The sequence below is a fragment of the Ranitomeya variabilis genome, chromosome 4 (genome assembly GCF_051348905.1).
Source record: "Ranitomeya variabilis isolate aRanVar5 chromosome 4, aRanVar5.hap1, whole genome shotgun sequence".
NCBI lineage: Eukaryota > Metazoa > Chordata > Amphibia > Anura > Dendrobatidae > Ranitomeya > Ranitomeya variabilis.
The window spans coordinates 649,512,205-649,536,251 of record NC_135235.1 but is presented as its reverse complement, the minus strand read 5'-3'; the positions used below and the strand labels follow the sequence as shown (position 1 = coordinate 649,536,251).

At 46.6% G+C, this 24,047-nt stretch overlaps 1 protein-coding gene across 1 annotated transcript in view; it reads right to left on the bottom strand.

The window, feature by feature from the left end:
- LOC143766176 (oocyte zinc finger protein XlCOF8.4-like) overlaps positions 1 to 17,818 on the bottom strand; it is a 35,472-nt gene extending 17,654 nt beyond the window's left edge. The window contains exons 1-4 of the mRNA XM_077253646.1: positions 17,629 to 17,818; positions 16,246 to 16,393; positions 15,937 to 16,116; positions 15,675 to 15,852 (exon numbers count right to left, since the gene is read on the bottom strand). Of these exons, the coding sequence (XP_077109761.1) occupies positions 15,675 to 15,852; positions 15,937 to 16,116; positions 16,246 to 16,393; positions 17,629 to 17,690 (568 nt within the window). The 5' untranslated portion in view covers positions 17,691 to 17,818. The remainder of the gene's footprint in view (positions 1 to 15,674; positions 15,853 to 15,936; positions 16,117 to 16,245; positions 16,394 to 17,628) is intronic.
- Positions 17,819 to 24,047: the final 6,229 nt, after the last annotated feature.

Here is a 24,047-nt window from a genome sequence, read left to right as displayed (position 1 = left end):
TCGGTCCTTATAAGATTTTGGAAATCCTCAACCCTGTGTCATTTCGTTTGGACCTCCCAGCATCGTTTAACATTCATAATGTGTTCCATCGGTCATTGTTGCGGAGGTATGTGGTGCCTGTGGTTCCTTCTGTGGATCCTCCTGCTCCGGTGTTGGTTGACGGAGAATTGGAGTACGTGGTGGAGAAGATCTTGGATTCTCATATTTCAAGACGGAGGCTTCAGTACTTGGTTAAGTGGAAGGGCTATGGTCAGGAGGATAATTCCTTAGTTGTCGCCTCCGATGTCCATGCGGCTGATTTGGTTCGTGCCTTCCATGTGGCTCGTCCTGACCGCCCTGGGGGCTCTGGTGAGGGTTCGGTGACCCCTCCTCAAGGGGGGGGGGTACTGTTGTGAACTCTGTTCTCGGGCTCCCTCTTGTGGTCACAAGTGGTACTGTGTGAGTTGTATCTTTGGGCTCCCTCTGGTGGCTCTTTTGTCGTTCTGCGAGTCTGTGGCTGGGATCAGCTGCCTCGTCACCTGCTAGTTAGGTTTCCTATTTAACTCACCTGGACCTTCATTTGTTGCCTGCTGTCGATGTATTCAGTGCTATTCTGATCTCTCCTGAATTCATTCGTTACCAGTCTCTCCAAGAGAAGCTAAGTTTTGTTTGTTCATTTTCCGCTCATCAGTGTTCAATATGTTTCTTAGAATATGATGAGTTCTGTCCAGCTTGCTAATATGTGATTTCCTCGCTTGCTGGTAGCTCTGGGGGCAGAGTTTCTCCCCTCACATCGTTAGTTGGTGTGGGGGTTCTTGCATTCTCTGCGTGGATATTTTTGTATAGGGTTTTGTACTGACCGCACAGCTTCCTCGCTATCTTCTGCTATCTAGTGTTAGCGGGCCTCATTTTGCTAAACCTGTTTCATTTCTACGTTTGTATTTTTCCCCTTACCTCACCGTTATTATTTGTGGGGGGCTTTCTATATCTTTGGGGTTATTTCTCTGAGGCAAGTGAGGTCTTTGCTTTCTCTCTAGGGGTAGATAGTTTCTCAGGCTGTGAAAAAACGTCTAGGATTTCTAGGCACGTTCCACGGCTACCTTTAGTGTGTGTTGGATAGGATCAGGATTGCGGTCAGTCCAGTTACCACATCCCCAGAGCTCGTCCTATTTTCCCTTACTTGCTGTTCAGATTTGCGATCCTCAGCCACTAAGGATCATAACAGGCGGATCCCTATCTCTCCAGTGGGTGCTATCGTGGCGAAGGGTAAAAAACAGACTTTCATCTCTATCGTCTTAAGTTTGCCATCCATATGACATTAGTTTTTTTTCACTCATCAGCAAGAAATAACATTTAGGGTATGTGCACACTGTCAGGAATCGGCAGCGCTTTGGATGCAGCACATGTCCAAAAGTCCAAAGCACTGCCGGCTTTTGAAAGCAGGTGATTCCGCATGTGTTCATTGAACCGTGCGAAATCACCTAAGCCATTACACTATATGGGTGACATTTATCTTGTGGAGTCTCGCATGTACCCAAGATAAATTGACATGCTGAAGTCTGGAAAGACGCCACCGCATGTCCATCTCTGTGGGTGATCCGCAGGCGTCTCTGGCCGCATAGTGCAGATGGGATTTCTTAATCCCATCCACTATGCTGTAACATCTGGATGCTGTGGATGTATGCGTTGTCCAACCCGTGGGAACGTACCCTTACAAAACCAAAAAACGTCTCATACATGTTAAGCCGGTTTCACACGTCCTGAAATTTCTGGTACTGGAAAAAAAACTGTACCGGAGATGACAGTGTCCGTGAGTGTAATACTTGGAGCACATGTGTGGCAACCATGTGCCTCATCAGTACCACATGTATGGCCCCAAGCAAGAAGCGTTACAGTAAGCGCTGTTCCCAGGCGCTGGAGACTGCTCTCACCAATCTCCCCTGCTCTGACGGTGATCACAGGAGAATGATGAGAGTTATATTCAAGTGATAACAATAACAGCAGATGGCGGCTGATGGGACTATTAATCTCATCAGCCTACACCTGTTGCCTCTAATAAAAGTGACATCAGGAGTGGCTGCCTGTGCTATAAATCAGTGTTCCCCAACTCCAGTCCTTAAGGCCAGATAGGGGAAAATATGTGTAAGTGGGTTAAGAGCTGGCTCAGGGATAGGAAACAAAGGGTGGTTATTAATGGAGCACACTCGGACTGGGTTGCGGTTAGCAGTGGGGTACCACAGGGGTCAGTATTGGGCCCTCTTCTTTTTAACATATTTATTAATGACCTTGTAGGGGGCATTCAGAGTAGAATTTCAATATCTGATTGCCGGTGGCTGTGAGCGCCCCCCTGTGGTCGGCGCTCACAGCACACCTGCATTTTAGCTACATAACAGCGATCTGATGATCGCTGTTATGTAGCAGAGCCGATCGGGCTGTGCCTGCTTCTAGCCTCCCATGGAGGCTATAGAAGCATGGCAAAAGTAAAAAAAAAAAAGTTTTTAAAAATGTGAAAAAAATAAAAAAAATATAAAAGTTTAAATCACCCCCCTTTCGCCCCAATCAAAATAAATCAATAAAAAAAAAACCCAACCTACACATATTTGGTATCGCCGCGTTCAGAATCGCCCGATCTATCAATAAAAAAAAAGCATTAACCTGATCGCTAAATGGCGTAATGAGAAAAAAATTCGAAACGCCAGATTTACGTTTTTTGGGTCGCCACGACATTGCATTAAAATGCAATAACGGGCGATCAAAAGAACGTATCTACACCAAAATGCTATCATTAAAAACGCCAGCTCGGCACGCAAAAAATAAGCCCTCACCTGACCCCAGATCACGAAAAATGGAGACGCTACGAGTATCGGAAAATGGCGCAATTTTGTTTTGTTTTTTGCAAAGTTTGGAATTTTTTTTCACCACTTAGGTGAAAAATAACCTAGTCATGTTAGGTGTCTATGAACTCGTAGTGACCTGGAGAATCATAATGGCAGGTCAGTTTTAGCATTTAGTGAACCTAGCAAAATAGGCAAGCAAAAAACAAGTGTGGGATTGCACTTTTTTTGCAATTTCACTGCACTTGGAATTTTTTTCCCGTTTTCTAGTACACGACATGCTAAAACCAATGATGTCGTTCAAAAGTACAACTCGTCCCGCAAAAAATAAGCCCTCACATGGCCAAATTGACGGAAAAATAAAAAAGTTATGGCTCTGGGAAGGAGGGGAGTGAAAAACGAAAACGGAAAAACGGAAAAAGCTCCGGGGGTGAAGGGGTTAATAATAACTATAACTATAACCAAGAGATCATGTTTTCATTATTTCCTTTGTATTGCACATGTGATGCAATTATCACCTTGGCATTACTAAAGAAATCCTTAAAACACGACCTGTTGGTGGGCCTTGAGGACTGGAGTTGGGGAACACTACTATAAATAAATAAAAAATCTTTCTGTCCCATGCTATAATCCGTGTCTGGGGGATATATAGTTTTCAACCTGGACGGTGCCAAGATTCGACCGTCCAGGCTGAGAACTACTGGTGAATGAGCTGCTAAGAGTGCAGCATAATTGACCAGCAGTGACATCACCGTGGTTACCTCCAGTCAGTTAGGCTGCGTTCCCAGTCAGGCTGAACTGCAGTGACATCAGCACTGTGGGAAAAAGTCAGTCATGAGGTCACCGCAGTTCAAGCTCAGTGACTTCACAGCAGATCATGCTGAGAAATTATTACTGTGATCTGCTGTGAACCGACAAAGTTATCAGGCTTCTCACTTCTTCTCACCCTTCTACCTGAACCACTGACCCTATTCCCTCTCACTTCCTTCAATCCCTCTCGCCGGCTGTCACCATAAACTTAACTAAAATATGTAACCTCTCTGTTTCATCCGTTATCTTTCCCTCCTTGAAACACATCAGCATACATACATTAGTTACAAGAAACATCCCTTGGCCAGACCTGCACTGCTAACTACAGACATATCTTTAATCTCCTTATTGGACGGACCATTAGCAAATTCGCTTTTCAGTACCATCTCTGATGCTGATGATACCAAATTATACACTTCTCTTTACATCACCCAAACATTACTACAAAATATCAATGATTATCTGTCGTCTCTAACTTTAATTACCGTATATACTAGAGTATAAGCCGACCCGAGTATAAGCTGACCCCCCTAATTTTGCCACAAAAAAATGGGAAAACTTATTGACTCGAGTATAAGCCTAGGGTAGGAAATGCAGCAGCTACCGGTGAATTTCAAAAATAAAAATAGATGCTCCATACCGTTCATTATTGCCCCATAAGATGCTCCATATAAAGCTGTGCCATATATAATACTCCATACCGTTGATTATTGCCCCATAGATGTTTCATATATAGCTGTGCCATATAGAATGCTCTGCACCGTTCATTATGGCCCCATAGATGTGCCATAGAAAGCTGTGCCCCATATACAATGCTCTACACCGTTCATTATTGCCCCATAGATGTGCCATAGAAAGCTGTGCCCCATATAGAATACTCTGCACCGTTCATTATAGCCCCAAAGATGTGCCATAGAAAGCTGTGCCCCATATACAATGCTCTGCACCGTTCATTGTTGCCCCATAGATGTGCCATAGAAAGCTGTGCCCCATATACAATGCTCTGCACCGTTCATTATTGCCCCAAAGATGTGCCATAGAAAGCTGTGCCCCATATACAATGCTCTGCACCGTTCATTGTTGCCCCATAGATGTGCCATAGAAAGCTGTGCCCCATATACAATGCTCTGCACTGTTCATTGTTGCCCCATATACAATGCTCTGCACCGTTCATTGTTGCCCCATAGATGTGCCATAGAAAGCTGTGCCCAATATACAATGCTCTGCACCGTTCATTATTGCCCCATAGATGCTCCTTATAAAGCTGTGCCCCATATACAATGCTCTGCACCGTTCATTATTGCCCCATAGATGTGCCATAGAAAGCTGTGCCCCATCTATAATGCTGCTGCTGCTGCAATAAAAAAAAAAATGACATACTCACCTCTCTTGCTGCCCGCTGCTCCTCAGCGTCCCGTCTCGGCGTCTCTCCGCAGTGACTGTTCAGGCAGAGGGCGGCGCGCACACTAGTACGTCATCGCGCCCTCTGACCTGAACAGTCAGTGCAAGAGGACGGGAAGACAGAGCGGCGCCCGGCGGTTGGAACGCGGTCAGGTGAATATGTAATACTTACCTGCTCCCGGCATCCCTGGCTCCTTCTCCCGGACAGATGGTCTTCGGGTGCCGCAGCCTCTTCCTCTGTCAGCGGTCACCGTTACCGCTCATTAGAGAAATGAATATGCGGCTCGACCCCTATGGGAGTGGAGTCCATATTCATGACTTTAATGAGCGGTCCCACGTGACCGCTGAACAGGGGAAGAGCTGTGGCACCCGAAGACCGTGGGACAGGCAGGGGGAGCGCCGAAAGCAGGTAAGAATGCCTCAGACCTCTCTCCCCCTCACCCGCCTACCCTGCCGCCGACCGTTACTCGAGTATAAGCCGAGAGGGGCACTTTCAGACCAAAAATTTTGTCTGAAAATCTCGGCTTATACTCGAGTATATATGGTATGTCTATCCTCTATCTAACGCTAAATTTGTCAAAAACAGAACTCCTTGTATTTTCCCCCTCTACTACTGTACCTAAACCAATATTACCATTTCCATGTCTGGTTTCACCACAATTTCCAAGCAGAATGCCCGATCACTTGAGGTTACTGTTGTGAATTCTGTGTGTGGGCTCCCCCGGTGGTGTTTTATGGTATTGTCACTTATTTGCCTTCTTCTATCCTTGATCACCTGTTGACACCCATTAGGGGAGTTTCCTATTTAAGGCTGCTTGGCTGCTGGTCCGATGCCGGCCAACAATGTATCAGTAGCATTCTGTTGCATTCTCCTGCCTCAAGATCCTGTTCAGCTAAGTTGTATTTTGTTTCTAGTTTATGCTATTTTTGTCCAGCTATTTGCAATGTGACTCTCTGTAGCTGGAAGCTCTCGTGGACTGAAATTGCCACTCCAGTGGCATGAGTTGTCACTGGAGTTTTAAAGTAATTTCAGGATGGTGTTTTTGAGTAGTGTTTTGAAGTGGACCGTGAAGTGACTCTTTCCTGTACTTCTGCTATCTAGTAAGCGGACCTCACTGTGCTAAATCTGCTGTTCATCCTACGTATGTCTTTTCCTCTTGACTCACCATCAATATCTGTGGGGGACTGCTATCTCCTTTTGGGGTTCATCTCTGGAGGTAAGGCAGGCCTGTATATTCCTCTGATAGGGGTAGTTAGATCTCCGGCTGGCGCGTGGTGTCTAGGGCATCGTAGGAAACACTCCCCGGCTACTTCCAGTGTCGTGTCAGGTTCAGGTCACGGTCACTTTAGTTCCCATCACCCGAGAGCTAGTCCGTTGTTATTTTGATTTCCCTGCCATTGGGAAAATCATAAGTTTGGCCGGCCCACATGTGATAAAACTATGCACTAAAGCAGGAAAGGATATGAAAAGGTTTTTTTTTCCTTCTGTGTTTGGAAAGTGCACCTTAGTGCTTATTTGTACTCCTTGCTTAAACTGCAGTCTTCAGCCTTTTTTTTTTTTCCTCTCCTCTTAATCTCTGAATGGCTTTGGTTACACCTGTTTGAATCATGGATCCACAGAGTTTGGTTGCAGGTCTGAATAACCTGGCTTCAAAGGTCCAGAACTTACAAGATTTTGTTATACGTGCTCCAATGTCTGAACCTAAGATCCCTATGCCTGAATTTTTTACCGGAGACAGATCCCGTTTTTTGAATTTCAGAGAGAATTGTAAATTGTTTTTGTCTCTGAAATCTCACTCTGCTGGTGATCCTGCGCAACAGGTTAAAATTGTTATTTCTCTATTGCGGGGTGACCCACAAAGTTGGGCATTTGCATTGTCGCCAGGGGATCCTGCGTTATTAAATGTAGATGCGTTTTTTCTGGCTTTGGGGTTGCTTTATGAAGAACCTAATTTAGAGATTTTGGCTGAGAAAGCCTTGATAGCTCTTTCCCAAGGGCAAGATGAAGCTGAGATATACTGCCAGAAATTTCGTAAATGGTCGGTGCTTACTAAATGGAATGAGTGCGCTCTAGCAGCTAATTTCAGAGAAGGTCTCTCTGATGCCGTGAAGGATGTCATGGTGGGGTTCCCTGTGCCTACAGGTCTGAATGATGCCATGAAATTGGCTATCCAGATTGATCGGCGTTTACGGGAGCGCAAATCTGTGCAACATATGGCGGTATCTTCTGAGCAAAAATCTGTGCACCATATGGCGGTATCTTTTGAGCAAAAACCTGTGCACCATATGGCGGTATCTTCTGAGCAAAGACCTGTGCACCATATGGCGGTATTTTCTGAGCAAAAACCTGTGCATCATTTGGCGGTGACCTCTGAAAAGGCACCAGAGCATATGCAATGCGATAGTGTATTGTCTAGAGGCGAACGACAGAATTACAGGCGCAAAAATGGGTTGTGCTTCTATTGTGGAGATCCAGCTCATGTTATATCAGCATGCTCTAAACGCATAAAGAAGGTTGATAAAAAGGTTGATAAATCTTTTTCTATGGGTACCTTGCAGTCTAAATTTCTTTTGTCCGTGACATTGATTTGTACTTTATCATCTGTTACTGTGGATGCTTATGTGGATTCTGGCGCCGCTCTGAGTCTCATGGATTGGTCCTTTGCCAAGCGTTGTGGGTTTGATTTAGAGCCTCTGGAGGTTTCTATTCCCTTAAAGGGTATTGATTCTACACCTTTGGCTAGCAATAAACCACAATATTGGACACAAGTGACTATGCATCTTTCCCCAGACCATCAGGAGATTATTCGTTTCCTTGTGTTATATAATCTACATGACGTATTAGTACTTGGATTACCATGGTTGCAAATTCATAATCCAGTCTTGGACTGGAGATCAATGTCTGTGCTGAGCTGGGGATGTCGGGGGATTCATGGGGATGCACCTTTGGTTCCCATTTCTTCATCTACTCCCTCTGAGATCCCAGCATTTCTGTCAGATTTTTATGATGTCTTTCAGGAGCCTAAAACTGATTCTCTCCCCCCTCACAGAGAGTGTGACTGCGCTATTGAGTTGATTCCCGGTAGTAAATTTCCTAAGGGTCGCTTGTTTAATTTGTCTGTACCTGAACATACTGCTATGCGGGAGTATATCAGAGAATCTTTGGAAAAGGGTCATATTCGCCCCTCTTTGTCTCCATTGGGGGCAGGGTTTTTCTTTGTGGGTAAAAAGGATGGTTCATTGAGACCTTGTATCGACTATCGACTTCTGAATAAGATTACAGTTAAATACCAGTACCCGTTACCTTTACTGACTGATCTTTTTGCTCGCATAAAGGGGGCGAAGTGGTTCACTAAGATCGATCTACGTGGTGCGTATAATTTGGTGCGGATTAAGCAGGGGGATGAGTGGAAGACCGCATTTAATACGCCTGAAGGCCATTTTGAGTATTTGGTAATGCCTTTCGGTCTCGCGAATGCCCCTTCCGTTTTTCAGTCCTTTATGCACGATATTTTCCGTGAATATCTGGATAAATTTATGATTGTGTATTTGGATGATATTTTGATTTTTTCGGAGGACTGGGAATCTCATGTTCAACAGGTCAGGAGAGTTTTTCAGGTTTTACGAGCTAATTCTCTATTTGTGAAGGGCTCAAAGTGTATTTTTGGGGTTCAGAGAATTTCCTTTCTGGGATATATTTTTTCCCTTTCATCTATGGAGATGGACCCTGTTAAGGTTCAGGCTATTTGTGATTGGATACAACCTACTTCTCTAAAGAGTCTTCAGAAATTCTTGGGATTTGCTAATTTCTATCGCCGATTCATAGCGGGTTTTTCTGCCATTGCTAAACCTTTGACTGATTTGACCAAGAAGGGTGCTGATGTTGCTAATTGGTCCTCTGCGGCTGTGAAGGCCTTTCGGGAGCTTAAACGCCGCTTTTCTTCTGCTCCTGTGTTGCGCCAGCCTGATGTTTCGCTCCCGTTCCAGGTTGAAGTAGATGCTTCCGAGATCGGAGCAGGTGCAGTTTTGTCGCAGAGAGGTCCTGACTGCTCAGTGATGAGACCATGTGCGTTTTTCTCTCGAAAGTTTTCGCCCGCTGAGCGAAATTATGATGTTGGAAATCGGGAGCTCTTGGCCATGAAGTGGGCATTTGAGGAGTGGCGTCATTGGCTTGAGGGTGCTAGACACCAGGTGGTGGTCTTGACTGACCACAAAAATTTAATTTATCTTGAGTCAGCCAGGCGTCTGAATCCTAGACAGGCGCGCTGGTCGTTGTTTTTCTCTCGATTTAACTTTGTGGTCTCGTATCTGCCTGGGTCTAAGAATGTGAGGGCGGATGCCCTCTCTAGGAGTTTTGAGCCTGACTCGCCTGGTGATTCCGAACCTACTGGCATCCTGAAGGATGGGGTGATATTGTCAGCTGTCTCCCCAGACCTGCGGCGCTCTTTGCAGGAGTTTCAGGTGGATAGGCCTGATCGCTGTCCGCCTGGTAGACTGTTTGTCCCTGATGACTGGACCAGTAGAGTTATTTCGGAGGTTCACTCTTCCGCGTTGGCAGGTCATCCTGGAATTTTTGGCACCAGGGATCTGGTGTCTAGGTCCTTCTGGTGGCCTTCCTTGTCTCGAGATGTACGTATTTTTGTGCAGTCTTGTGATGTTTGTGCTCGGGCTAAGCCCTGCTGTTCCCGGGCCAGCGGGTTGTTGTTGCCCTTGCCTATTCCTAAGAGGCCTTGGACGCACATCTCTATGGACTTTATTTCTGACCTTCCCGTTTCTCGTAGGATGTCCGTCATCTGGGTGGTGTGTGACCGTTTTTCCAAGATGGTTCACTTGGTACCTTTGCCCAAATTGCCCTCCTCCTCTGAGCTGGTCCCTCTATTTTTTCAGAATGTTGTGCGTTTGCATGGTATTCCTGAGAATATAGTGTCTGACAGGGGTACCCAGTTTGTGTCTAGATTTTGGCGGGCGTTCTGTGCCAGGATGGGCATCGACTTGTCTTTTTCGTCTGCGTTCCATCCTCAGACTAATGGCCAGACTGAGCGTACTAATCAGACCTTGGAGACTTACTTGAGGTGTTTTGTGTCCGCTGATCAGGACGATTGGCTTGATTTTTTGCCATTGGCAGAGTTTGCCCTTAACAATCGGGCCAGTTCTGCCACTTTGGTTTCTCCATTTTTTTGTAATTCAGGGTTTCACCCTCGCTTTTCGTCCGGTCAATTGGAGTCTTCGGATTGTCCTGGAGTAGATGCTGTGGTTGATAGAATGCATCAGATTTGGGGACAGGTTGTGGACAATCTGAAGTTGTCCCAGGAGAAGACTCAACAGTTCACTAATCGTCATCGGCGTGTCGGTCCTCGTCTTTGTGTTGGGGACCTGGTTTGGTTGTCTTCTCGATTTGTTCCTATGAAGGTCTCGTCTCCTAAGTTTAAGCCTCGGTTTATCGGCCCTTATAGGATTCTGGAGGTTCTCAATCCTGTGTCCTTTCGTTTGGACCTCCCAGCATCTTTTACTATTCATAATGTTTTTCATCGGTCATTATTGCGGAGGTATGAGGTGCCGGTTGTTCCGTCTGCTGATCCTCCTGCTCCTGTGCTGGTTGAGGGTGAGTTGGAGTATGTGGTGGAAAAGATCTTGGACTCCCGTGTTTCCAGACGGAAACTTCAGTATCTGGTTAAGTGGAAAGGCTATGGTCAGGAGGATAATTCTTGGGTGACAGCATCTGATGTTCATGCTCCTGATTTGGTTCGTGCATTCCATAGTGCTCATCCAGATCGACCTGGTGGTTCTGGTGAGGGTTCGGTGCCCCCTCCTTAAGGGGGGGGTACTGTTGTGAATTCTGTGTGTGGGCTCCCCCGGTGGTGTTTTATGGTATTGTCACTTATTTGCCTTCTTCTATCCTTGATCACCTGTTGACACCCATTAGGGGAGTTTCCTATTTAAGGCTGCTTGGCTGCTGGTCCGATGCCGGCCAACAATGTATCAGTAGCATTCTGTTGCATTCTCCTGCCTCAAGATCCTGTTCAGCTAAGTTGTATTTTGTTTCTAGTTTATGCTATTTTTGTCCAGCTATTTGCAATGTGACTCTCTGTAGCTGGAAGCTCTCGTGGACTGAAATTGCCACTCCAGTGGCATGAGTTGTCACTGGAGTTTTAAAGTAATTTCAGGATGGTGTTTTTGAGTAGTGTTTTGAAGTGGACCGTGAAGTGACTCTTTCCTGTACTTCTGCTATCTAGTAAGCGGACCTCACTGTGCTAAATCTGCTGTTCATCCTACGTATGTCTTTTCCTCTTGACTCACCGTCAATATCTGTGGGGGACTGCTATCTCCTTTTGGGGTTCATCTCTGGAGGTAAGGCAGGCCTGTATATTCCTCTGATAGGGGTAGTTAGATCTCCGGCTGGCGCGTGGTGTCTAGGGCATCGTAGGAAACACTCCCCGGCTACTTCCAGTGTCGTGTCAGGTTCAGGTCACGGTCACTTTAGTTCCCATCACCCGAGAGCTAGTCCGTTGTTATTTTGATTTCCCTGCCATTGGGAAAATCATAACAGGTTACATTTGACTCAGATCTTTCTTTTACTACCTATATCAGATCATTCACTTGCTCATGTCACCTGTATCTCAAAAACATCTCTAGAATTTGACATTTTCTTACTTTTGTCTGTTCAAAAATTCTTACTGTTGCTCATAACACAAGAAAAATATATCTTTGTACCGTGTTAGTCAGTAGATTGAAAAATATTAATATTTGAGAGTCCTCAGTGGTTAGCCATTAAAAAGTAATGGAGTGCCCCCACACAAGGCCAATGGGGTACTCGGTACCGGGTCCTTCGGTTCAGGGGATGTCACGGTGGCCCGACCCGGTCCGTGGCCCTTTGAGGGACGTCCAATAAAAGGGAAAGTTTGTATAATGTTCGTGACGCCACCTGTGGTATTCGGTCAGGGTGATTGACGCTGATTAGGGGTCCGCTGGGGTGATGTTATGGCCGCTAGATGGTATACCTTCCCACAGGTGAAGTGTATCCCCAGGGCTTCCCAAGATGTGTAGATGGTGATGGTGGATGATGTAGGACGCAGTGAATAACGAGGACACAAGGTTGCAGTCTCTTTACCTTTACTGGAGGCTTCAGCATCCACAGTCCAGGGTACGGACCACAGGGTAGGCAGAGTCCAGCTGGTCTGAAGGCACATCCAGAGTCCCCTTATCCAGGTGGAAAATCAGTAGCTTTCCTCTAGCGCCGGTGTGTTGTAGTACCTCCCTGCTGAGCTTCTCGGTAAGGTCCTCACAACTATTGTAGATGTTCTAGATGTTATTTCTTCCTCTCTGTCCCCCAGATGGTATGGATAGGACAAACCCGTATGACTGATGGCCTGAGGTTTTTTTACAGGGACCCTAGAGACGCCCCGACCCTCACAAGTTGCCACCGTGTCTCCTAGGTATTAAGGTTGGGCAGCCAACTTGGAATTGACTGCCCTGCCGATCTCTGGAGCAAGGCTTGGAGACGGTTGCTCCCTCGGTGTTCCAGCCACCGGCTTTGCGCCTCAGAAGGAGGCAGCCTATTACAAGGCAGAACTCCCTCTGGTGTTATCTCCTTGTGCTATGACTTAGTTTCTCACCCTCTACAACACAGTTCTCTTCCGTGTCCTTTCTTAGGATGCTGCCGCACGTGGGGCAGTCGCAGCTCCGTGTCTTTCTGTCTCGCTAGGCCTCTGACAGGATCCCACCCCTGTCAGGGGCCTTCTGTCTGCAGCTCCGATGTTCCTCCTTTCCCCCTGTCTGCCTGACAGGTGTTGCCTGGGCAAAGCCCAGTCAGCTTCTGTCTAACTTTCTATCCAGCCCACCAGTTTTACCCTTCTGTGAGGAGTGCCCTAGTAGATAGGAGCATGAGTCCCCCTGGTGGACTGGAGTATTAAGTGTGGTGTATGGTTTGTGATACCTGGTAGGAAGATCTCCTTTATTGCCATCAGACGTAATATCACTCCCCCTGGTGGAAGAATTACATCACTGCAACGACCAGGACTCTGGGGCGCTGCAGTAACAAATAACCAGTTTTCGAGATGACTCAGGTCTCCTCATCAGGCATAGTATAACACAAAATCTGAAGAGGTACAGTATATATTTATAGGCAACAGGACATGGGAATAATGCAGTAAATAAGAAAAGGCTACAATGATGCCTTCACCCTGTGTCACTTTTTACACTGGTTGACCTTCCGCTATTGAATACAGTATAAACTTATTATCCTCACTCTCAAAGCTTGCCACAGTTTTGCGCCATCCAACATCTTCTGCGTCATCTCTGTCTACCACCCTCACTCTACTATTTCACTAATGACCTAAGACTAACAACCTTAACAATCTGAACCTCCTCCTGCTTTCTCCAAAAACGTCTCCTGTGCTGCGCTAGTTCTCGAGTGAACTACTATAGACAATTTGATTAATTACCAGTATCAAACTATTTCCTCTTTGTCCTTATTACATTTTCCTCAGAATCTGGCATTATCTGTTTATACACCCTCCATACACTTAGTAGCACTCTGTGCTGGTGACCAGTTCATGCAGCGTTATTTGAATACCGTTTGTTAAATTAATGGCTTAACCACACTTTTCACCATTCACCTTTGGTGGTTTCATCTATTTCCTCATAGATTATAAGACTGTGAGTAGGGCCCTCACTTCTCTTGGTATGTGTGTTACTCTGTCATATCTTTATTTTCTGTACAAGTCCCTTATGAATTGTAAAATACTGTGGAATATGTTGGCGCAATAGAAATAAAAAAAATACAAGTATTATCATAGCCATCACAAAATGATGTAAACATATTTACAGACTCATTATATAGGTTTATGCAAATTGCCTCTTCTAAGACAAAGAGGACTTGAACTCTATAGCGCCACCTGTTGGAAGCAGCGATCCTACAAGTCACAATCAACCCTTTAACGAGTCGTGCAATATGACTTAGGATAAAATGCCAAATCAGTATCTCAATTCGCAGACACGGTGTTTCGGGCTGTTGGCCCTCATCAGTGCGAAGCATGAGAACGGATTTGGCTAGGTGAGAGGCTCTGGACTGGGGTCTAAGGGGTAAGGTTTCTCCTTGTGGAGAGTGACATACCAGCTCTGGCTTGTCAAGGTAAGGAGGCTTATTCGCCGTCCAATGCTCCTCTGGGAAATTTAATATTCAAATTGCCTTTTCAAAGAAAAAGAGGACTTGAACTCTATAGCGCCCCCTGTTGGAAATAGCGATCCTACAAGTCACAATCAACCCTTTAACCCCTTCCTGACATGCCCCCCCGTACTAGTACGGCACATGTCGGGTCCCCTGCTTTGATGTGGGCTCCGGCGGTGAGCCCACATCAAAGTCACGACATGTCAGCTGTTTTGTACAGCTGACATGTGCACGCAATAGCAGCGGGTGAAATTGCGATTCACCGGCCACTATTAACCTGTTAAATGCCACTGTCAAACGCTGACAGCGGCATTTAACCGGCGTTTCCGGCCGCGCGACCGGAAATGAGCGCATCGCTGACCCCGTCACATGATCGGAGGTTGGCGATGCATCAGGATGGTAATCATAGAGGTCCTTAAGACCTCTATGGTTACTGAGGCCGGCCTGCTGTGAGCGCCACCCTGTGGTCGGCACTCATAGCAAGCCTGCATTTCAGCTACATAGCAGCGATCTGATGATCGCTGCTATGTAGCAGAGCCGATCAGGCTATGCCAGCTTCTAGCCTCCCATGGAGGCAATTGAAGCTTTGCAAAAGTAAAAAAAAAAATGGTTTTAAAAATATGAAAAATATATATATATAAAAGTTTAAATCACCCCACTTTCGCCCCATCCAAAATAAAACAATAAAAAAAAATCAAACCTACACATATTTGGTATCGCCGCGTTCAGAATCGCCCGATCTATCAATAAAAAAAAAGCATTAACCTGATCGCTAAACGGCGTAGAGAGAAAAAAAAAATCGAAACGCCAGAATTAAATTTTTTTGGTCGCTGCGACACTGCATTAAAATGCAAAAACAGGCGATCAAAAGAACGTATCTGCACAAAAGTGTTATCATTAAAAACGTCAGCTCGGCACAGAAAAAATAAGCCCTCACCGGACCCCAGATCACGGAAAAAGGAGACGCTACGGGTATCGGAAAATGGTGTTTTGTTTTTTTTTTTTTAGCAAAATTTTGAATTTTTTTTCACCACTTAGATCAAAAATAACCTAGACATGTTAGGTGTCCATGAACTCGTAATGACCTGGAGAATCATAATAACTGGTTAGTTTTAGCATTTAGTGAAGCTAGCAAAAAAGCCAAACAAAAAACAAGTGTGGGACTGCACTTTTTTTGCAATTTCACCGCACTTGGAATTTTGTTCCCATTTTCTAGTACAAGAAATGGTAAAACCAATGGTGTCGTTCAAAAGTACAACTCGTCCCGCAAAAAATAAGCCCTCACATGGCCATATTGACGGAAAAATAAAAAAGTTATGGCTCTGGGAAGGAGGGGAGTGAAAAACGAAACCGCAAAAACGAAAAAGGGCCACGGCGGGAAGGGGTTAATGAGGTTTAGAGAACCTGGGTGTTTGAAAATTCTGTAAAACTAGATTTACTTCAGCACTTATTATTAAAGAAGTGAATTTATTCATATCAATTACCTGGTGATGTGAGGCGCTGGGGAACCTCCACAATTACATCCTTGTACAGATCCTTGTGTCCTTCTAAATACTCCCACTCCTCCTTCATGATGTCCTTGTATAGATCCTTGTGTTCTTCTAAATATTCCCTCTCCTCCATGGAGAAATAGATGGCGACATCCTGACACCTTATAGGAACCTGACACATACAATGATAACGTCATCAACCAGATCCCTTCATAGCGTTTACTGTAATATGTCCCAGCATTCCCAGCAGTGTCACCTCTCCAGTCAGCAGCTCAATCATCTTGTTGGTGAGTTCTAGGATCTTCTGGTCATTGATATCCTCATGTATCAGGGGGTGAGGTGGAGGCCCTGTGATTGGGTGCAGGGGTCTTCCCGATCCCTCAGACACAGGGGCCTGACAGCGCTCACTAGAGGTCTTCTTCACTACTGTGCAATCCTGGTTATGGAGAGACACATTAATAAATCTCACTACAGACATTTCCAGAGTCCTCACCTCTCCAGTTCTGTCCATCTGTTATTCCCATAGATAAGAATGATGTAATGTGACGTCATCAGAATCTCTCACCTCTCCAGTAAGCTGGAAGAGGATCTCTAGGGTGAGGTTTAACAGCCTCTTTGCCATCTCTTTCCTGCCACTATCCATCCTTGGCGGGTCAATCAGGAAAATTCTCTTATAGAAGATCTTCACGGAAAGGATCCAATATTGTAGGGACCTGAATGGGAAGAAGATGATGATGTAACGTCATAAAGATCCCATGTAATAACAAAATTACTAGAGGTAATAAGGGAAAACAAGTGAGGAGCTATGTCATGTAGAGGTTTCTTTTCTCATGAAATATAACATGAACGCAGTTCTTACCTGAAAAAGACGGATATTTCTGAAAATTATGTCTGACAGAGCACATCATTAAAGTTAGAGGGTTGGTCTGAAGTCAAACTAAATTTCATACTAAATCCTCATATATTTAGTGCCGTAATCTAAGCTGTTTTCTAATATACCTGTATTAAAAACTCCCTGCCATTCTCTAACTACACTATCTAAAAGCTATTCTATCTTTTCCAATTTCCTGTGTGATGAAACGAAGCACCGAGGAGATTGCTTAAGGGCAGAAAAGAACGCTGATGAGATGGCCTGAGGTCAGAGAGGAATGCTGAGGAGATGGCCTGAGGTCAGAGAGGAACACTGAGGAGATGGCCTGAGGTCAGAGAGGAACACTGAGGAGATGGCCTGAGGTCAGAGAGGAACACTGAGGAGATGGCCTGAGGTCAGAGAGGAACACTGAGGAGATGGCCTGAGGTCACAGAGGGACGCTGAGGGGATGGCCTGAGGTCAGAGAGGAACACTGAGGAGATGGCCTGAGGTCAGAGAGGAACGCTGAGGAGATGGCCTGAGGTCAGAGAGGAACACTGAGGAGATGGCCTGAGGTCAGAGAGGAACGCTGAGGAGATGGCCTGAGGTCAGAGAGGAGCGCTGAGGAAATGGCCTGAGGTCAGACAGGAACACTGAGGAGATGGCCTGAGGTCACAGAGGGACGCTGAGGGGATGGCCTGAGGTCAGAGAGGAACACTGAGGAGATGGCCTGAGGTCAGAGAGGAATGCTGAGGAGATGACCTGAGGTCAGAGAGGAACACTGAGGAGATGGCCTGAGGTCACAGAGGGACGCTGAGGAGATGGCCTGAGGTCACAGAGGGACGCTGAGGGGATGGCCTGAGGTCACAGAGGAACACTGAGGAGATGGCCTGAGATCAGAGAGAAGTGCTGAGGGGATGGCCTGAGGTCAGAGAGGAACACTGAGGAGATGGCCTGAGGTCAGAGAGGAACACTGAGGAGATGGCCTGAGGTCACAGAGGAACACTGAGGAGAAGGCCTGAGGTCACAGAGGAACACTGAGGAGATGGCCTGAGGTCAGAGAGGAACACTGAGGAGATTGCCTGGGTGAGGACTTACCAGAAAAAGAACTTAGATGTGACATATGATGAGAAACTTGACAAAATATCCCTGGAGCTCATTATAGTCAGTGAGGACAGCCAGACTCAGCTGGTGTGTGTCTAATAATGAATCTGCCCCAGCTGTTTCCTGTTCCTGCACTCACCACAATCTGTCCCTCTCATCTGCTCTTGTAGTTGGCAGATATCTATATACACATGGCAGAGCTGGGGGCACTATCTCCGGGAATGGAGGGGTTACTGCCCTCTGCCCCCGCCCAGTAATGGGGAATCTCCAGCACCTACCTCCACCTGCAGAGCCGCACATCACATATATGGCTGTTCTGTGCGCACAGGACCTGTGATGAGGTCACAGGAGGGGAGGAGTCAGGGGTCACATGATCAGGGGCCTCAGTGTATGCAGGACTGTGCTGTGCTGGTTGTCATGGTGCTGGATGAGGGAAATTTCTGTGTGGGGTTGAAGTGACCGAGGGCAAGTTCGCCCATGTATATCCATGATCTGGCCCAGCAGAACTTCCACACTCAGATTCCATCTTAACAAACGTATCTTTACTGTTAAACATTTTCTTAACACAGCGGAACACAATAATAAACAACACAAAATATGCCTATTCACAGAAATAACGTGTAATAACAAACTTTCCCTCACTGTCCCTATCCACACGTTACCAGTCTCTTTGCTCCAGGAGGTTATCTTCCCACGTCGCAGGCCTGTCTGTCTCTGCAGGGATTAAACAAAGCTCCGTCTCTCAGGTCCAAACTGTAGTCCTTGGGGTACGGCAGGTAGGGGTGGAATATTCGGCCTCTCAACAGAGGACCCGCTTACAGTTCGTGGGTTCAGGATCTGTGGAGATGTCACCGCTGAGTGAATATTCGGCCTCTCAACAGAGGACCCGCTTACAGTTCGTGGGTTCAGGATCTGGAAGTCAGCTTTCAAGGGAGAGGGATCATCCAGACAATCTGTTATATCGCATTCACAGGAGGGCACCAGCATACACAGACTTCTCTCTGCACAGACTGATTTCCCGGGCTCTTCTTCCTCTCTCCCTCCTTCCTGGTCACATGACATAACAGGGGGGAGCTTAGCCAATACAGTTTGTTTCTCTGTAATCACATTCGGCGTAGGTATAACTTCTGGCCACACGGGGGCAGTGTCTGTCACAGATTCTTCTATGTCAATGATAACAGAACAGTCAGAGCCGGCCAGCTCATTACACGCCCCCCCACTTGAAGGTTGGCAGTCCCTGTCAACGATTGACTCCAGGGCGGCGATGGCTGTGGAGGTTGTAGGACCCGGCTGTGAAGAGGGCCACACATATTGGTCTCTGTAGGACTGTCCCGGGGGCACTCCTGCGTTGGTCCTAGCTGTCCGCCTAACGGGTGCTAATCTCTCTCCCCGATCAGTCACTCCACTCTCCGCCCCAGTCGGTAAGTCAGTCGAGGAGGTAAGGGTATCAGACGTGTCAGTCAGGCGAGCAGGGGTAGGTATGTCTTCTACCTCTACATCCCCGGTGTCGGTGTCTCCCACAGTATTAGTGATATCCATCTCTCTAGGTATCACAGGAGAGGAGTCAGGCTGAGAACGGCAGGGGCGCAACATGTTGCGGTGCTGTCTTGTCCTAGGTGGAACTCTTCTCTTCCAGCCGTACCATTCCCTCCAGGGGCGTCGTTCCTTCCAGTTAGCAGGACCCTCAGAGGGGTGAGCGGATCTCTGCCACCGCTCTTCTCGGGTAGGGCAATTTCTGGACATGTGTCCCACCTTTCTGCACGTCCAGCACTCACGTCTGCGTCTGTCTGGGGGGCGCTTCAGCCTGTATCGTCGACCTCGGTAGGGAACATCTGTCATCTGCGGTTGCTCTTCACCCCAGGATACGGAGTTACACTCTGGGGCCACCACTGAAACCGCCTTCATGCTGAGTACCTCTCCTTTAACTCTTTCTGGCGGCTTCCGCATGTTATCTTGGGATAGGCCACTGGTCCCCAGAACGGCAGTAAGGGCTTTCCCCAGACTCTCAATCTCCTCCCAGATTCTTCTTATCAGCCGCTGGTTCTGTTTTTCTACACCCCGTTCTCTGTCCCCCCCTGCTGCTCGAACCTCAGCTGCAGGGGTGTCTAGTTTAACGGCGGCCATTGTGGTGAGACCTGGCGTGGTGACTCTGCTCGTGGGTGTAGCTGATATTCGGTTCGTCGTGGTAATTGATGGTTTGTTCGTTGAGGACAACGATTCGCCCTATGACGGGGGTCACCACATGACCAACACGGTCCCGCGGGACGGCTAGGTCGTATCCGCTGGTCTCTCTGTCGTTCTAGTATTAACTGTGACACCTGTTGCTGTAAATCTGCTACCATCTGTTTCAGCTCCTCGGTGTCACTGTTGGGCTGTTTAATGTCTAATATGGATCTGCACGCAGCGCTTTGAGTCCCCACATCCATGACGGGTCCCCTAGAACGTTCTATGGCTTCCTGCTGGACTTCAGCGAAGGTGAGAGTCGGCGTCATCTGAATCAAGTCCTGTAGCGTACGGTTAAGATACTGGTCTCTCAGCCCTATAACGAATTGGTCTCTCAGTACCAGGTCACGAGGAGCTATAGTAGCCAGCTGTTCCCCTTTTGCACAGACTTGTTCAAGGAGTACCTGAAGGGCATTTGCATACTGGGGAATGTCTTCCCATTCAAGCTGTGTCCATCTAAAGAACAGGTATCGCAGTGTTCCCTGGTACGTAGTAGGTCCATAGGTCTTTTCCAGCACCCGCACCAAATCCTCTAACACACGCTGCCCCCTGACCGTCTCCAGTCTGACTGTCGTCCATGCCTCCCCCTCTAGTGTCAGTACCGCCATTTCTGCCAAGGTCTTAGGGTCAATATTATACATTTCTCCCAGTATCCGCACTTGTTCCGCCCACTCTGGTACGGGGTAGTTTCGCCCGCCAAATTTCCTGACCTGGTTTACAATGGACACCGGCGGCGGTTTCTGACTGTATACTGGGCCTGGGTGGGAATCTTGCTGGGCACAGATCCTGCCGACTACGCCAGATGAAGTGACCGAGGGCAAGTTCGCCCATGTATATCCATGATCTGGCCCAGCAGAACTTCCACACTCAGATTCCATCTTAACAAACGTATCTTTACTGTTAAACATTTTCTTAACACAGCGGAACACAATAATAAACAACACAAAATATGCCTATTCACAGAAATAACGTGTAATAACAAACTTTCCCTCACTGTCCCTATCCACACGTTACCAGTCTCTTTGCTCCAGGAGGTTATCTTCCCACGTCGCAGGCCTGTCTGTCTCTGCAGGGATTAAACAAAGCTCCGTCTCTCAGGTCCAGACTGTAGTCCTTGGGGTACGGCAGGTAGGGGTGGAATATTCGGCCTCTCAACAGAGGACCCGCTTACAGTTCGTGGGTTCAGGATCTGTGGAGATGTCACCGCTGAGTGAATATTCGGCCTCTCAACAGAGGACCCGCTTACAGTTCGTGGGTTCAGGATCTGGAAGTCAGCTTTCAAGGGAGAGGGATCATCCAGACAATCTGTTATATCGCATTCACAGGAGGGCACCAGCATACACAGACTTCTCTCTGCACAGACTGATTTCCCGGGCTCTTCTTCCTCTCTCCCTCCTTCCTGGTCACATGACATAACAGGGGGGAGCTTAGCCAATACAGTTTGTTTCTCTGTAATCACATTCGGCGTAGGTATAACTTCTGGCCACACGGGGGCAGTGTCTGTCACAGATTCTTCTATGTCAATGATAACAGAACAGTCAGAGCCGGCCAGCTCATTACAGGGTCAGGAGGGGTTTACATGGTGGATGTAGCAGAGCCGTGTGTGTACGAGGTGTACGGAGCGGAGCCGTGGGTGTACGAAGTGTACGGAGCGGAGCCGTGGGTGTACGAAGTGGAGAAGTGTGTGGGTACAATTCAATTCTGACAATGACAATTTTTAGTTGCTCTTGTTTCTATGATATCAGAGTTTTCCTCTTAGAGCTCACACTCATCAGCATAAATAGGTCCGATGCTGTTCCTGAAAAGTCGGACGAGTGTCATTCGAGTACAATGCGGTTTTCCTCACCTACCATCCATCTGACATCCGGTGACCTTACGTCAGCACTAGACACTGCCGGGGGGGGGGGGCGTTCTCACTCTCATGTCTCAATTAGTGATGTTCGTTACCCGAGATTTCTCGAGCTCGCTCTGGCCTCTGAGTATTTTTTAGTGCTCAGAGACTTAGTTTTCTTCGCCGCAGCTGAATGATTTACATCTGTTAGCCAGCTTGATTACATGTGGGGATTCCCTAGCAACCAGGCAACCCCCACAGGTACTTATGCTGGCTAACAGATGTAAATCATTCAGCTGCGGCGATGAAAACTAAATCTCCGAGCACTAAAAAATACTCTGAGGACCCCCAAGCATGCTCGAGAAATCTCGAGTAATGAGTATATTCGCTCATCACTACTGTAGTCCCAATGTGTTCTCGCTGGCTTGCTGAGCGCTCGCGTCAAGCCACCGCTCTACAAACCACCCAGATGTAGCAGAGCTGGAACTCTTCATGGGACACCATCAGATAGGGGTTAGCTATGGATAGGTGAGGCATATGGTGTTTTATTATTTTGTATTTTTACATTAATAAATGGGTAAAAGAGGGTGGGGAGTGTTTACTTCAAATAAAAGACTGTCTGTTCCTTTCAATTAACTTTACTCTGTATGTGTCTTTATTACATTTGACTATGGGGTTAGTAATGGGGGCGTCTTATTAACACCTCTCCATTACTAAGGCCGGCGTCACACTGGCGTGTTTTACGGACGTATGAGAGGCGCAGAAAATACGGATTGCATACGGTACCATGATTCTCTATGGCCCAGCTCCTATCTGCCGTATTTTACGGATCCGTATTATACAGTCTTGTACGGCCGTAGAAAATCGCAGCATGCTGTGTTTGTCAGCGTACTGCGCAAAAAATCCGCCAATGAAAGTCTATTGGGGCGAGAAAATTACGGATTACACACGGACCATGCGTGTGACTTACGAGAAATACGCAGCGGTGTTCTCTAGAAAAGCCGGCATGTCAGTGAGAGATATATTTATATTTAATTCAGCACTAGATAGCAGAAAAGCCGGTAATTCAATTGCCGGCTTTTCTTATCTCCTTCACAAACCGACAGGATATAAGACATGGTTTACATACAGTAAACCATCTCATATCCCTTCTTTTATTACATATTCCTCTTTACTAATGTAACAAGTGTCTCTGTGTAAAATTTGGGGTCTCTAGCTATTAAACTACAGAGTTAAATCCCAGAAAAAATTGGCGTGGGCTCCCGCGCAATTTTCTCCGCCAGAGTGGGAAAGCCAGTGACTGAGGGCAGATATTAATAGCCTAGAGAAGGTCCATGGTTATTGGCCCCCCCTTGGCTACAAACATCTGCCCCCAGCCACCCCAGAAAAGGCACATCTGGAAGATGCACCTATTCTGGCACTCAGCCTCTCTCTTCCCACTCCCGTGTAGCGGTGGGATATGGGGTAATGAAGGGTTAATGTCACCTTGCTATTGTAAGGTGACATTAAGCCAGGTTAATAATGGAGAGGCGTCAATTATGACACCTATCCATTATTAATCCAATAGAATGAAATGGTTAATAAAACACACACGTTATTAAAAAGTATTTTAATGAAATAAAGACACATGGTGTTTTAATATTTTATTATACTCTTAATCCACCTGAAGACCATTGTCACCTGAAATAAAGTTAAACAAAACAAACAACAATATTCCATACCTTCCGTCGTTCAGTTTTGTCCCATGCTGTAAATCCATCTGAAGGGGTTAAATCATTTTACACCCAGGAGCTCTGCTAATGCAGCTGTGTTCCTGTCTGTAAAACTTTGTGAATGAATGGAATGCAGGGGAATGTCCTGTAGTTACCTCGAGTCGTGGTGATGCGCCCTCAGCTGGATGAACTCATATGAACTCGAGCCTGGGTACTTTTCAGAATATTTTACCAGGTGTTTTTTGTTATTGGATTAATAATGGATAGGTGTCATAATTGACGCCTCTCCAATCTCCATTATTAACCTGGCTTAATGTCACCTTACAATAGCAAGGTGACATTAACCCTTCATTACCCCATATCCCACCGCTACACGGGAGTGGGGAGAGAGAGGCTAAGCGCCAGAATAGGTGCATCTTACAGATGTGCCTTTTCTGGGGTGGCTGGGGGAAGATGTTTTTAGTCGGGGAGGGGCCAATAACCATGGTCCCTCTCTAGGCTATTAATATCTGCCCTCAGTCACTGACCCCAAATTTTACACAGAGACACTTGTTACATTAGTAAAGAGGAATATGTAATAAAAGAAGGGATATGAGATGGTTTACTGTATGTAAACCATGTCTCATATCCTGTCTGGTTTGTGAAGG